We start from the raw sequence: 15613 nt of genomic DNA, 5'->3' as shown, positions 1-15613 counted from the left end.
TTCATAATTCAGCTGAGCAACTTTAGAATTTCAACGGAAAATTTAAACGAGAAAAGGGGTCCGTAAAATAAAATATATAAAAATCCTTGCAGAACAACAGCATTTACTCTCCCTCTCATTATCTATCCAGTTTACTCTCTCTTTCTCGCTAGCATCTGTAATTTATTCGCCTGCATTTAGTTTCTACTTTTTGTTGCAACATTAGTAGAAAAAAAATAACTGAGACATAATCGTAAAAAAACTAAATGAATGGTTGAATAATGTTAGAATTGTAACATTAATTTTGTATTCATGGTAGAATTTAAACCACGAATTATATTCAAAACTGTGAATCTAAATTAAAATGCAGCAAAAATGCATTGCTCTCAAAAAATAATAGAGTTATGGCTTTGGGTAGATTCTATCTGTTGCTGAATCTGATTTACTTAGACAAAACTGGTATTTCAAATCAATTGAACATGATTAAAATGAAATGGTTTTTGTAAATCTAGTCACTTTTAATCAAGAAATGTGCATAGAAAGTTTGGAACAAGTCCCTGAAGCACTTTTTGAGGTCAACATTTGAACATGGAAATTGAGTCAGAATCTAGATATCAACTCTAAGTAGACCAAAAAGATCTAGTTTATAAAAATCGGATTAGTTTTGACAAAGCGCTACGCAATCCCTTCTGGCACTTTTTGGGGCCATCATTTTAAGATGGAAATCGACTTAAAGTCAAATTTTCAACTTTAAATGCAATATTAAATCTCTTGTTCGGTTCAGTTTAAACAAAGTCGTCGCCTTTGAAAGTGAAACCATAACTAAACCAAAATCTTAAAGAAAAGTATATATTTTACAGGCAAAGAATATTAATCAAAAATGTACCATAAAAATGGCTACAGATTTGGGCAAGTTGCAAGTGCTAAACATTTTACATATGCGAGTGAAAGCTGAATCGTTGCCTTGAGCCTCGACGAGTTTGTCTTGACAGAACTTAAGTGTCTTTCTTGCATGCATATAAAACATGAAATTAATGCTTAATTAGGCGAGTAGCTTTTGTCTGTCAAGCAGCAAACAGTTCATTTAAGCCAAACACTCCCTGCATATGGCTTTGTGTGTGGGTGTGTGTGTGTTTTGGTTATGTAATTACAACTTTGTGAGTTGGGAGCGTGGAAAATGGCAACGCATATTTGTGACTCGATTTCTTGACTTGGCGTGAATGGCAAACTTAAAATTTGCATATTCATAATTTACGAGGCAGAAGAAGTAAAAGTTGCACTCTCTTGTTGCACCCCTCATTTATGTTTAAGGCAATAAAAATTAGTAATACTGTTGCACAGTTGCATGCTCACCACTCACCAGCTGCAGTTTATGACATTTTATCTAAGTACTATTTCAAACAAGCCCCTCCACTTCTCCCCTCACTCTCTCTCCCTCTCCACAACCTTCAAGGCTTTTAGGTGCACTCGAAACTTTTGGCAGGTCCTGTGTCTCTGATATTATCTCGACATTAGTTTTGCCTGAGCTTTTTCTCGTGTTCTCGTGGCTCACAAAGTTTTTATCGCAAACCCAAAAAAAAAAAATGTAAAAAAATAATAAAAGTAAAACAGTTACATCCTGTGAGAGCGCCAAACTTAATAATAGCATGAATGGGACACAAGCCAACTAACTTTTCGTGTTTTCCAATCTTTGAGTTGAAGCTGAAGCAGCAGCCCGTAACTTGCCACTTGCAAACCACAACCCACCTGCAACACACACTCCTGGGAGTAGTGGGAGGGCTGCCACAAGCAACTGTATAGCTTTACATTAACAACGCTCCCCTTTTGCTGCACAACAACTGGGTCCTGTTTCGGCAACAATGTTGTTGTTATTGTGTTTTTTGTGTGTTTTGCATGCGTGCAAGTTTTCATTTTTCATGCAGCGCATAAATTTCATGCCTCGACCCTTTGTAAATGGCACACAAAACAACAAAGGATCACACAGGAAGGACCAAATTTAGATACGTGTAACGAGATTGACTAGGGAATACCCTATACTCAGCTGACAATTGATGGAGCATAGTTTAAAGCCCTAGATTTGATAAAGTTATCAGCTGAAACCAATCCCAATTAAGTCACTTTTTTGGGGTATAGTTTTAACATTAAAATCGAGTCAGAAATTCGATTAAAATTTTCCCACTTTACTTTTGAGTGGTTTTTAACCATTAAAAACGTGAAATAAACTCAATGTGTTACTGAATGTATGAAATATGTATTTATGCTTGAAGGATTCATTCATATATCATGTTCCAGAAACCAGAGCAATATCTTAAGGGCAAGTGAGATATTTCTAAGCTTGGAAAATATTCAAGAAGTGAAATAAACTTGATGTTTGTATTATATATTTATACGAGATATATATATATATATATAGATATATATATTTTGATGTATTCCAATATGTATCTCTTCTTTCTATAGTATTTAAGATTCGCAGACCTTCACAAATATATATATATATATATATATATGCCTTAGCTAGTTGCCTTTGGTTGTGTATGTAACAAAAACTCCACACTTCTGCTTCTTACAAAATATTTACAGGGTATCAGCAATAACAGTTACCCTTTCCCTTTCTCACTCTCGTTTTGAGCACTTTTACCTTTTCTCTGCCATTTATGTTTGCCTGCATGTACTGTGCATTACTAAAGGAATGCCAAAGCATAAAAAACGACATCAACAACAGAAATCAACCCTTGAAGCAATGCATACATTTCTGCTGTATTTTCTTCTTCTTCTTCTTTTTTTTTTGGTCAAAACAATGCACTGCAATGCTTGCAAATTGCTAAAACAAACACACGCTCCATTCAACTGGAGCAACGCAATCAACTCTCCTCTAACAACTAACCCCCTCCCCCTCCCCCTCGCCCATCATCCAAGTAGTCATTCAGCAATGTTTGAAATCAGTATCAAATCATGAATTTATTCTTAACAAAGACCCCATTTCGCATGTGTTTGTTTTTGGGTGGAGTGTGGAAAACGGTGGGCGGAGGCAGAAGGGAGGGGGTGTGTGCGAGAGGATCCCTTTTAATTGTTACGAGCATTTTCCTGTTGGACTTGGCACGCGACCGCATTATAACCCAACCCCTGAAATAAGCACAGCTCTGGCATGCTCACTGGCAGCACTCTCTCTCTCTCTCTCTCTCTCTCTCTCTCCCTCTCTCTCTCTCTCTCTCTCATCTGCGTCTGCTCAGCAGCTGTTTGGCATTCCATTTTTCCATTTCGTTTCATAGCATTTCATTTCATTTCGTTTCACTGGCAGGCTCTCTCCTGGTTGCTCTCTCCTTCTCACTCATGCTCTCTCTCTCTCTCTCTCTCTCTGTCTGTCTCTGTCTGATGTGTATTGTCGTAGCATTTTAAATGAATGAAAAATGTTTGTCGTAAATTTGTTGTACTTCGCTTAACAGGAAAATAGAAAATAGGAGAAAAACTAACTAACAAGTTGCCTACACATTTTTAAGTGTTATTGTTTTTTTTTTTTGGGTTCCATTCTGGTAAATGAATTATGTTTATCTGGCATTTATGTCCTGGCGCGCACAAGTGGCCCAACAGTCCCTCTCCGCCCCTCTGGTGTCCTATTTAGTACTATGAAGTTTTTTCTTTCATTGTTGCCTGTGCGTGACAAACATGAACTCGAGTTGCAAGAGGCAACAACCGTAACAATCAGTACTACACATGTGTGCAACGCATACAAAATTTGAAGTACCCCTCTTCTCAGATACATGATATATATACATATATATATATATGTGTGTGTGTGTGTGTGTAGTTCTGGTCGAATAGTATTGATTGGGTAGATGGCAAGTGCCTTGGGATAAGGATAATGATTTTCGAGTCGGGTATTTGTAGGCAAGTGGCTTGTTGAGTTTTCTTTTGTTTTTCAAATTAGGACACTTGAGAATTTTTCAAACTTAGTGTTGCAAAGTAATACATACATTTTATAGTAACTGCTCTTACTGAGAAATTTGCTGGGCTGTGCAGAGTTATTAATTATTGTCGTAATGTAATTATATGTTCGAAGTCAACCACAGATTGCAGAATTACGGATAAATTGTGTAATCCGCAAGCAGCATTCATGCAACTCTGTGCAGCATATGAAATTCTGTAGAAATACGGATAACTTGTGTAATCCACAAACAGTTTTCTTGAAACTCTGTGAAGCATATTAAATTCTGTAGTGTTGCTAAGTGATGGAGGAAGCGCAATCCCTGTGGCAACTCAATCAAAATAATCACTTCACAACTTTCATTCACATTTTACGGTGCTGCACTTAAGAACCGCATGCATATTTAATAAGTTGAATCTTCTTTCGAGTGCATTAAGGAAACCAATAAAACTTGTATGCAAAATCAACAGTGGAAAGCGCACAAAAAGCACAACAGCAACAAAAAAAAAAAAAAAACAGATGAAGTGCAACGAAGTTGTTGCAACAGCAAACATCAATGAATTTATGAAACATTTTTAATTAACTGACTGTCAGACAGACAGACAGAACTATAAAAAGTCACAGCTACCAGCCCCAACATGTCCAATCACAAACTGCTGCCCAGACCCAAAACGAGACCCAGTCTACAATGCCCATCACAATTAGCGAGTGCAATGCGGAAAAAGAGCAGCAGCTGCAACCAAAAACAATGATGGACTAGAAGTTATTCTGTTTAATATTCGAGAGTTGTGCAGGCTTTCTTAACTATAATGAATATCTACGTACACAATTTTTAATCATAACTTTTGAGTGCAATGAGAGTAAAACAAACTGCATTTAAGTGTAAAACGTTATAGTCAACTTTGTCTCTGAAATTATCAAGATAGATTTATACAACGAATGTTAAAGCCAATTCTTTCCGTATTGTCTCACTTCTTAATGTATTACTTCCCCTTGATTTGTTCAGAGTTTCAATCAACCTTTGCAATAAATGTTGAACCATTTTACATTTTGATTTATTTGAAATTTTATTTTACATTTTAATTTAGTCATTGACTTTTATTGAATTCCAATGAACTTTTAATTTCAATTGCTATTTTTTGTAGTCTTTTTTTTTAATTCTATACCATTTACAATCAAAAATTAAGAGCATTTTCATATTCTCAAGTGCATTTTACAGGGTATATGGCGAAAGCAAACGTCAGCCAGACATTTAAGTTATAGACGGCTGCTGCTGTGTGTATGTATGCGAGTGTGTGTGTGTGTGTGTGAAGCGAGTGTATATTTTTTCAACAATTGATTAGCCTGTCTGTCAGCTAGTTGAACTTTTTGTGACTCATGTCAAATTGGCAACATTGGCACCAATGACATTTGGTCACTTTTGCTTACCCAACGAATCAGCGATGCGGACAAACAGTGAAAGAGACAGTCAGTCAGTCAGTCTGTTAGTCTGTCAGTCAGTCAGTCAGACATTCATTCAGTCTGTCTGTCAGTCAGTCAGTCAGTCAGCCAGGTAGGCTGGCAGTCAGATTGGTTGACACAATTGATTGGCTGCTCAGTTAAAGTCCTTTGCCATGTTTATTCTCCCGTTAGGAATGCTTCAATATTTGCTTATTGAGTTACACTTGAAATAACTGGCCAGCAAACCAAATAAGAAACTGCCAAACGACAAAGCCATTTCCCTCTCTCTCTCTCTCTCTCTCTCTCACTCTCACTCTCTCTCTCTCTCTCTCTCAATCTATGTGTACTTTCATCTCTTTGTGATATCCTTTGTGCTCACTTCGTACGTAATTACTTGTCATGACAACCAAATATTTGAATATACACAGTGGGATAAAAGAGACCACACTTTATCCTTGCTTGTGAAATTTTGTTAGTTTTCATTTGCAGTATTTTTCCCTATTTTGACTGCTGTTGACAGTCTTAATGAAAATTCGATAGTTTCTCTGTGTGAGTTTAGTTGAAAACTATTGAAAATAGCTTTGCGACATTGTTGAAATTTGATTTGATTTCTTTGGGCGTTGCAGTTGTCTATTTGAATATCATTTGACATTTCGAAATGTTTAATGATTTTACCATTCAGCTTTCCCATAAGCCCCCTAAAATGTAGCCATAAATGTGCTCGCAATGTATTCCACTAAACCCATTTAGTCAATTTAATTGCTACTCCAAAGCTTAGTTGCGTCTGCTTCGTCTATTAAGGGATTGCTGCTTATTTGCTATTGCCTTGTGATGTCTGCTCAAATTTCAAAATGTCTTCGCATTTAGCTGTCAAGGCCTCGAGACATTTAAGCCACATTATGCAACCAAAGTGAGATACCAGACAGAGACAGAGACAGAGAGAGAGAGAGAGGTGAAGTGGAAAACCAAAACTGACAATCCAATTATGGAAATCAAGCTGAAATTGTAATAACATAATACTCAGAGCTGCGCCTAATTACAATAACAGTGCCAGAACCTTGTACAACATTTTCAGTTGAGATAATTGTAAGTACAGCGTTGAAAAGAACAAACAAATAAGTCTGAATCTATTTTAGAGTATCGATTGACTCGCTTATCTAAACTAACATTGCTTATTCAGCGAAAAGGTTATCAGTCTTGTTAGATAAAGAAGCTCGAGAGAGAGCTCGTTTTGAAGATACATTGAAGTCATCTCTTGCTGATATTACAAGATTATTCAATATGAAAATAAGTTTTGGTTGACACAAATCGTGTGTATTTTCTCCGAGTTAGATAAAATGCTTATAGTAATAATGTATCTAGGAGACTTTATCTTTATTATTGTTATATTATATGGCTATCGATGTATCTGCACATGCCAAACGAGAAATTATATTCTATATTCAAAGCTTTTATAGTGCCTCAGATTTGTACAGCTTGATTAAATCGATTTGACTTTATAGTCTATACTAGGTTCTGTCTGCCACATCCTTTAACACAAATTAATTTTACCCATTTTAGAAACTTTAATGGGTTCAGGCAATAATTATCGATAGTAACAATGCAGCTGCCTATCGACGACTTAGCTCAGTGAAGAATTTACAACACTCACCATTATGTCCCATATTCGTGATGATGACCCAAAAATCGATGGTCTTATCTGGGCCCAGTTCCTCGTAGTCCCACTTCTTCTTGACACGCACGGCGCCATTTGTTTCGACCGTTACCCAGGGATTATCGTCGCGTATTTTGAACGTCTCCTTGTCCGTTTCTTTCTCCAGTTGGAACACGGATTTGCCTTCGGTATCGCCATCGGCTTCGGTGAATTCGATACGCTTTGTGGGACGGACAGCTCGTGTCACGCGTCGCTTTTCACGATGATGCGAATGGGCATTGACCTCATCGTGCTCCAAGTGTTGCATGATGAACGAGACCGGTTCGGGTGCCAGGAATTCAAGCAGCACCTTCGCTGGCTGAGCGCTGAGCAGACTGGGATAGCGTAGATCGTGGGCAATCACCTCGAGGAGCAGTTCACTTGTGGATGGTTCTCCGGCCAACATTAGTTCACCCGTTTGGGGCACGATGATGACCACATTGCTGGGCGATTTCAAGCGATAGGCAATTTTATCGCCATCGGCATCGGTTGCCTCCACTTTACCCAAAATCGCAAATCGTTGCCAACTAATGCTATTGTTGCCCTCCATATTCTGTGACTTCTTGCCGGCGATGGCGAATTTATAGTCCTGCGATTTGAAGACGGGTCGATTATCGTTCTCATCGAGCACTGTGATTTGTATTTTCGACACTGTCTTATCAAGGCCACCCACATCGGATGCCTCCACGGAGAGATCGTAATGGGCACGCTCCTCCCTATCCAAGGGACGATTGGTGACCAGCCACACACCCGACTCATCATCGCCCTCAATTGTCAAGGACTTGGCATTGGACTGGACATTCTGATTGGCACGACGCTCCTGCAGGGCAAAGGCATCGTTCACATTACCATCGATGATGGTGTAGCGCACCTTCTTCGGCTTGGCCAACTCCTCATCCAAGATGGAGCCGCTAAATGCCTGCATTAGGGGCACGCCCCTTACTCGCGTGCCAGCTGGATGATTTTCACGCACCTCACCGCTGGCATCGAGCAGGGAGCCCGAGAAGCGCAGCATATCCTTGCGATGCATCACAAACAGCTGCAAGTTGTGCGTATTTGTGGCATTCGGCGTCTGTTCGACAACAATCAGTTGCACGGGACGATTAATCAGCGGCGATATATCCGCCGTGGTCATAACAACGCCATCATCGAGCACAGTGAAATATTTGGAGTAATCGCTGTCCAGCATGTGATAGGCAGCATTTCCAGCAGCAGTTGCTGTTGCTGCTGTCTTATTGTGTTGCCGTGGCTGTTGCAGCGGATGCGTTTTGAATTTCTTGATGCTAAATCCCGGATACGTATCGTGTGGCAACACTAGCGACATATCACTGTGCTGCTGCTGGTGTTGTTCATGCTGCTGTTGGGGCAAGGTACTTTCCACATCGCCCGGACTGCCAGCGAGCATTCGAGCTGCATTCTCTGCACTGAGTCCGGCATAGCTGGTTGGGGGCTGTTGTTGCTGTTGTTGGTCGGCTGTTGTTGCCACAGTTAGTAGCAACAGTGCCAGCATCATTGGCAGCCACATATGTGGCATGCTCTTAATGCGTATTCTTTGCGGTTGATATCCTCCTCGCCCCATGGGCGCCAACGGGCAACGTCGTGCCGCCATTTTTTGACTGGTGGCACGCGTTGAGCGTTGTTGTGGTTGGTGTTGTTGCTGCCTCAGTTGTTCTTCCTTGTATTGTTGCTGTTGTTGTTAGTGCTTCCTGCTTGCGTCAAGTTGATTGATATTCGTTTTAGTTATTTTTCGTTTGAATTGCTGATTTTACACGTTACACGTTACTCGCGAATTATTCATTGAGTTTGCTTTAGACCCAATTGGGCTTTCAATGGAAATACCCTTAAAATTTACTCTTTGCTAAATCAATTCATCTTTGCTATTGCAACTGCGGCAGCCTGTAATGAGAAAAGTAAGAGAGAGAAAGAGTTGTGTTAGAAAATGTAGAGGTTTTTTATTTCCTTTTTTATAATGCTGGTATTTTATTTTATATAAATTTGCTAAGCAATTCAAAAACAAAATAAATAAAAGTTCATTTTCTACACAGCTTTTTTCTTGCAGCAATCGCATTTACCAATAAAGATACAAATAATAATAAAAAGCAAAAAAATCAATAAATAACTTCAATGCTGATAAAACTGGCAATTATTCAATTCAAATATTATTTCAGTAAAAAAATGCATATTTATGCATAGTCTAAACTATTGAATGATTTTACCTCAATTACAAATATTCTATTCCAGCTAGTGTATATAAAAAAATGCATTTTTTTCCCTTTTGTTGCATAAAGCATTCTTGGAATTGATTCGGTTAAAATTCCAACATAAAATTTCTAATTAAAATGCCATCAACCAGAAAAAGTGCAAAAATGGCTCCAACAACTTAATTAGTCAAATTGAATGATTTATTTATTTATAGAACAATTTTCAACAAATGAATTTTAATAAACTTAAATTAAAAGCACAACAGAAAATGTAAGCTGTTTGTTATCCTCATTATACATTAAGAGGAACTCTGACGTTCCTTTGACAGCATTTAGCTACAAACATTTTCAGCAACTTAATCAAGTTTCCATTGATTTTGTAAGCAAAAGGAATTGCTTTGAGAGTGCACAACTAGCAAATACTCTGTTTGCATATAGTCAAAGTAAAATTAAGCTGAGGACGGCTTCATCAACAAACTAAACTTGGAGTCAAAATATCACAACTAATATTACAAATATTTGTTGCACCTTCAAAATATTTCCTCTCTGTGTTGTATGCTTTGTTTTTAGGTATTTTATGTCTACAGGGTATGCAAATTGTGAACTTTTCACATTTTAATTGGTTGTGAGTGCAACATGGCGCACAAAATGTTGCACAAAGCAAAAACTTTTTAATGACATTAGCAGCAAATTATTAAATATTCACGAATGTTTCGGCACACGTGCAAAGACAAAGAGAAAGAGAGAGAGACAGAGACAGAGAGAGAGAGGGTTAGAGTCTGTCTCTGTCGCTGACAGCAGCAGTTGCAGAGTCAAGGCTTTTGCGCTGAATTTGAAATGTTGTTTGTTGTATTTTGTTGTAGTTTTGTGAGGTGTTTGAGTTGCCCTTTGATGTGTTGCGCTGCGAGATGACATGCTCTACATAAGTAAGCCTCAACAGCTATTGTATTATTACGAATTTTGGTTTTCCTTCCTCTTTTTTTCCACCCCATAAAGGGAAATGTGTGCCACACATGGCCGCCCTTGAAAATGTGCTGTGTGTGAACATTATTTTAATTACCCAAGTGCGGATCAGAGTCCGTCGATTCGGCACGCACCCTATCATTTAAGCCCTAACAAAGGTTCGCTCGGAATTGACAACAGCTGCGCAGGCGCCGCCTCATAATATCAAAGTATATACACATACACATACATATATATATATATATATATATATGGCCGTTTCACGTTACCAAGTTTTACGAGTCGCGCAATGTGTTGACAATAGTTTTATTTGCTTTTTACGCGTAATTATCGGCAGGATTTCAGCTTCAGCAAATGCACTTTACTCGGGAGGAAGAGAGAGAGAGAGAGAGAGACAGAGCATGTAGCGAGAAAGAGATAAATAGAAAGAGAGCAGCTGACAGAACAGTCGTGTCATTAATCTAACGATCAAATATAACAAGCTACGTTAATTATTGACTGTGTCAGCGAATGAAACATTGACAAATTGTAGAGTTGATTGCGAGAGTTCCCCCGTAATTGCAGAGGATATTCATAGACTAGCTGGGGGGACTTTTACCAGACGAATACAATTTATATGGAATACATATGCAACATTTTGTCATTCATCTATGAGTAATGTTTCGAGGTTTCGTGGAAGTGAACACCAGGAATAAATACAAACATCTGTGATTTTTTAAAAGGGGAGCACCACTGACAAATCGTCATCAGCATAACTTAAAAGATAATGAGAAGTACATGTAATTGTGAAGATCACATTCTTTATAAATATATAAATATATTGACTCAAGTCTCAGTAGTTATTTAAGAATACCAATGAATATTATCAACTGCAACTGTAGTTTGTAAATAGTTTGCTAGGCAAAGTAGTCATCAAATAAGCCTTTGCAACTTGTGACTCCGCCTGTCCAGCAACTCTCAGCTCAAGCTACTTTCAACTTTAACCAACTAATTATCTATCTATCTTTATGTATATCTATCTATCTATCAATTATTTAAATGCAAGCACACATAATTTGTTGAGTTAGTTCTGATTGTAATTAAATCACTCTCCGATCCTTTTCCAATTTATGGCTAAAACACAATTAGAATATTGCTTTCCAGCTTTCTAGCCACAAATATTCCACTCCAAGCTGGCTTCAATCAATTTTTAATGAGACATGACAAACATTGCACAAAACATTTGATAGTTGTTGTTGATATTTGCTGCTGTTAATATTGAATTTAATACAGAGAGAGAGAGAGAGAGAGAGAGAGTCTACCATCAAATTGACTATGTGGCAATCAAGTGGACAAACTCAAACGCATGTTGGTCAAATTTTTGTTGGTTGTCTACGGGAATTATGGCCAAATATGAAAAGGATGTCGAGTGGTAAACGAAATCAAATGACCATAACGACTTTGTTTGTGCGGGTGGCCCAAACCGAGCCAGTGAATAAAATGCCATGAATTTTAATTGCATGCCGGCCGAAAATCAATAAAAACTTGATAGAGGAAAAGATATTGCTATTGAAATTGGTATTTGTATTGGTATTGGTATTGGTATTGCTATTGGTATTATATCGTATCGAAAAGCGACAATTAAAGCTTCATTAAGCAAGTTTCTTTTTATGATTATTATTTGGCATTGGCCGCATGCAGTTAATAACCGAAATATTTGAGCTGTTTCAAATATTTATGACACAACACACAAAAGGGCTGTCCCGCCAGGCACGCGTTAATTCAATGCAGTGTTGGCCCTAGCTTTTGTTACTATACCAATAGAAAATAAATAATATTAATATGTGGCCTGTTTTATTATTTTCTTGGGCTTTTTGTCGCCGCTGTTGTTGAGCTACTGAAAACGTGTGTAAAACGCTGCCTACATTTAAAATTCTAATAAACAATGTACGCGAGGGGGCAACGCCTTGGCTCAAAAGACGGCCCGAAAGTTATGGCTACAAAAACATATGAAATAAGAATGAGATGGTCGAAAGAGGTCGACTGGGAGACACCCTAAGCACAGCTGTTAAATATATAGAAAACTTGTTCAACATGAATATAGATGAATGGTTAGCAAAATCGATCTTAATGCAAGTTTTTCAATTGATAAATAAGAGCAAATTTCAATTGCAAGGCTTTATCTTTACTGATGTGTCTTTGATTGTAAAATAAACTGGATCTGCATATGATATTTATTATTATTGTTATAGAGACTGAAAACTGCGATCTCGTGGGTCTATTGTGCCTTACTTCTTCTCTAAAATGTCTTAAAGTTCTTGATTGCACTTGCTCTAAGAGCATTCATTAGTATTTAGGAGGCAAGTCCCTAGCTTTAAGAGTCTCAGTTCGAGTCTCGAGTCTCGTCATTTTTAAGACACAGTCTGCTCAGCATCCTCCACAATTTTTTGTTTTCTACCCATATTCAGACAGTCAGTAGCTGCCTAGATAATCTGACTTTGCTACAATTGCTTACCATTACTGCTCATTCTCTTGCATTTGGCTTACGAGAACTTATAATTCTCTAGTCCAAATAGTATCAAACATTGGCTTGTTCATATAGACAAACAGACAGACAATCAACTCGACTTTTGAAATATATCATTAATGGGTTCGTAAGTGCTCTTCCCCTGCCTCTATACAAACCGCTGCACAACTTCATTAAACTCCTTCTTGACACATTTTCAATGGGTATTTTATATGACGATGAAATTGAAATAGAAGAGATGCTTTGGCTTCAGCTCCAATGGCACAGATCGCCGACCACAAAGCACAGCAGGTGGTCTTTAGGCGTCGATTTTTAATCGATTTTAAATTGCTGGCAGCGTGTGGAGGAGGAGGGGCTGGCAAAAGAGCCGACAGCGTTGCCCTTGTGGGCGTGGCAAATCGACCTTAATGTTTGCCTAACAAAGCTTGACTGAAGCCTTAAAGCCAAATTTAAGATTAATGCACAAAACAAGTAATTAATAGTTGATAGCAGAATGTTCCAAACAATTTAATCAAAAAAGTCAAGTAATACATATGTTAAAAATATCATTCTGATATAAAATGTGCTCTATTTTTTTCTTGGTTTACCCTCCGCTTAGCAAACATATTTAATCAATATATTTTTTAAATGTGAATTAATTTAAGCCCATAAATCCTTCGCAGCCGAGTATTTCCATCAACTTTGTTGCTTAACAGAGAAAAAAAATAAAACCATTTTTTTTAAAAGATTTTTGTCAGTTTTTGTGTGAGCAGCTTTGGGCTGGCATTCTGCATCAATCAATTCAATGGTTGCATAAATATACATATCTAAAGCAAATCAAATTCCAATAAACTATATAATTTATTCATTTATGCCAAAATGTAACGCTACGCCGCAGTTTATTTTTATTTTTTCTTCATCTTTTTTCGTCTTGAAACGTTTAAAACTGGTTTTTGTATATGCTTTTTATCTTTGGGTTTTTAATTAAGTGCCACTAAAAAATTTGCGTTTATCTGCTACGAAACGAAATACCAAAGAAAAAAACGACTTCATTTTGATTAATCAGCTGCGCTGCGAATCGCAAATGAATTTTGACGCCAATCAAATTAGTGAAAACAATGAATTTATTTAGTTTTCATAAAACTGAAAAAAATGTATATAAAAAACTGAAAAGAGGCCAAAACAAATCGTAAACGACTTACAACAAGCCCAGATCTCGAACAACGGGTTTGATTATTAGTGCTGCAAGCGAGCAAGTTATGCAAATCGCAGCGGCACTCGACAATTTGTTGTTTAAAGTAGCCGTTGTGGGCAAACTGATTAGTAGATCGCATAGATAACACCCATTGATGGGCTGAAGAATCTGGTACCGTTTTTCCTTCGACATTTTCATCGCTAATTGCAATTAAGATGCGGACCCAAAGATAAAGCCAAAAAGAGGTGACAAATAAATTGATGTTGACAACACACACAACACACACAACACACACAATGCACGCAACACACACACACACACAGCAAACAATCATCGTTAAGCGTTGAGAACACAACACAACACAACTCGAAAGGCGTCGAAAGTGAATGGCAACTCTGACGCTCTGTTTCTTCTTCTTCAGCAGCTGCTGCTGTTGCCCATTCTACATTCTACTTCTTCTTGGGGCATGTGGGCGTTGCTCGTAAATAATGTATTGGAATGTGGCCAGAGCTTTTGGGCATTTTATGGGCATTTGTCAGGTGTCAAATTGCGTTGGCTGCTGATATTTAGCTACTGGGGACATTTTTAATGACCACAACAAACAAATTGCTTGAGTGAATAAAAATCACAATTGCATATTGAATTTCAAAATAGTTTTAACGTCTTCGTATATGGACGCTTGTTTTTTCTTGTATTCGCTTATACGCAAATTTGGTAACATAAAAATGACAGCTTTACATTTTTGATTTAACGTAGACGTTGAGGCATATTTTTTATATCTATGGCAAGTTCAACAAACTGTTTTTTAACCTTTTCCCATAATGAAAACTTAACGGAAATGATTATTAAATTATACAAAATTTGGGCCTTTTTTTAAAAGGGATTTCTAAGCAGTTGCTGCGGGCACAACCCCTATGTGTAGGAAATTATGTAAATTGAAACTAAGCATTTAGCAGGCAATTTAAAGCGTACAATAGGGAAGCACAGCACAACACACACACACACACACACACACACACACACACAAAGAGACACGCATATTGTCTGTGTGCAGCTTGGCATAAAATATTCAAGCACACTTCATCAAAGGCGACAACGCGCAACCGACGAAGGATTTTTATATTTTCTATTTATAGCGTGAACCCATTTCAAATTCCTTAGGCGGGTATAATGCAGTTGTGCTAAGGTATGTAACAACCAAGGGAAATCAACTATGAACACATGAAGAATATATATATATATATATATATATATACATCATGCATGAACATAAAGAGTTGAGTCGACCTAGCTATATCTGTCTGACTGTATAGATAAGTTGATCTCAGAGATAATTAGAGCTAGAGAACTTCAAGTTGGAATACAAGCATTCGTTTATTATACTCTGTATTTAATTTTATCCATAAGTTTCACTTCATTTCTGACAATTGAAGTCCCAGTTTAAAAAATAAAGCTTTCTTATTGGTTCGGTAGATACTTTGCCATAATATTGTTAATATGCTAATGTATTTATACTTTATAAAAATCGTTTAAGAAACCTCTAAATTAAACACCAGCAAGCTCAAGAATTTTCTGCATACAAATAATCGACTAATTAATAGTTGAAGACCTGGTTAAAGAGTATCTGCCAGTCGAGCACTTTTTACCTTAGGCAACCAACTTGATTGTCTTGCTGTTGTTGCCGCAGCGCGTGGCACTCACAATCAGACAGCACAATACGTGAGATGAAAAA

General features: G+C 37.6%; 1 protein-coding gene across 1 annotated transcript in view; it reads right to left on the bottom strand.

Moving 5' to 3' along the window:
• The window catches only part of LOC6562838 (neural-cadherin), a 148209-nt gene that overhangs the window by 120156 nt on the left and 12440 nt on the right, over positions 1–15613 (bottom strand). Inside the window, exon 2 of the mRNA XM_043214450.1 lies at positions 6996–8933. Within this exon, the coding sequence (XP_043070385.1) occupies positions 6996–8646 (1651 nt within the window). The 5' untranslated portion in view covers positions 8647–8933. The remainder of the gene's footprint in view (positions 1–6995; positions 8934–15613) is intronic.

Source organism: Drosophila grimshawi, unplaced genomic scaffold, assembly GCF_018153295.1.
Source record: "Drosophila grimshawi isolate 15287-2541.00 unplaced genomic scaffold, ASM1815329v1 contig_1377, whole genome shotgun sequence".
Taxonomy (NCBI): domain Eukaryota; kingdom Metazoa; phylum Arthropoda; class Insecta; order Diptera; family Drosophilidae; genus Drosophila; species Drosophila grimshawi.
This window is presented reverse-complemented; position numbering and strand designations above follow the sequence as displayed.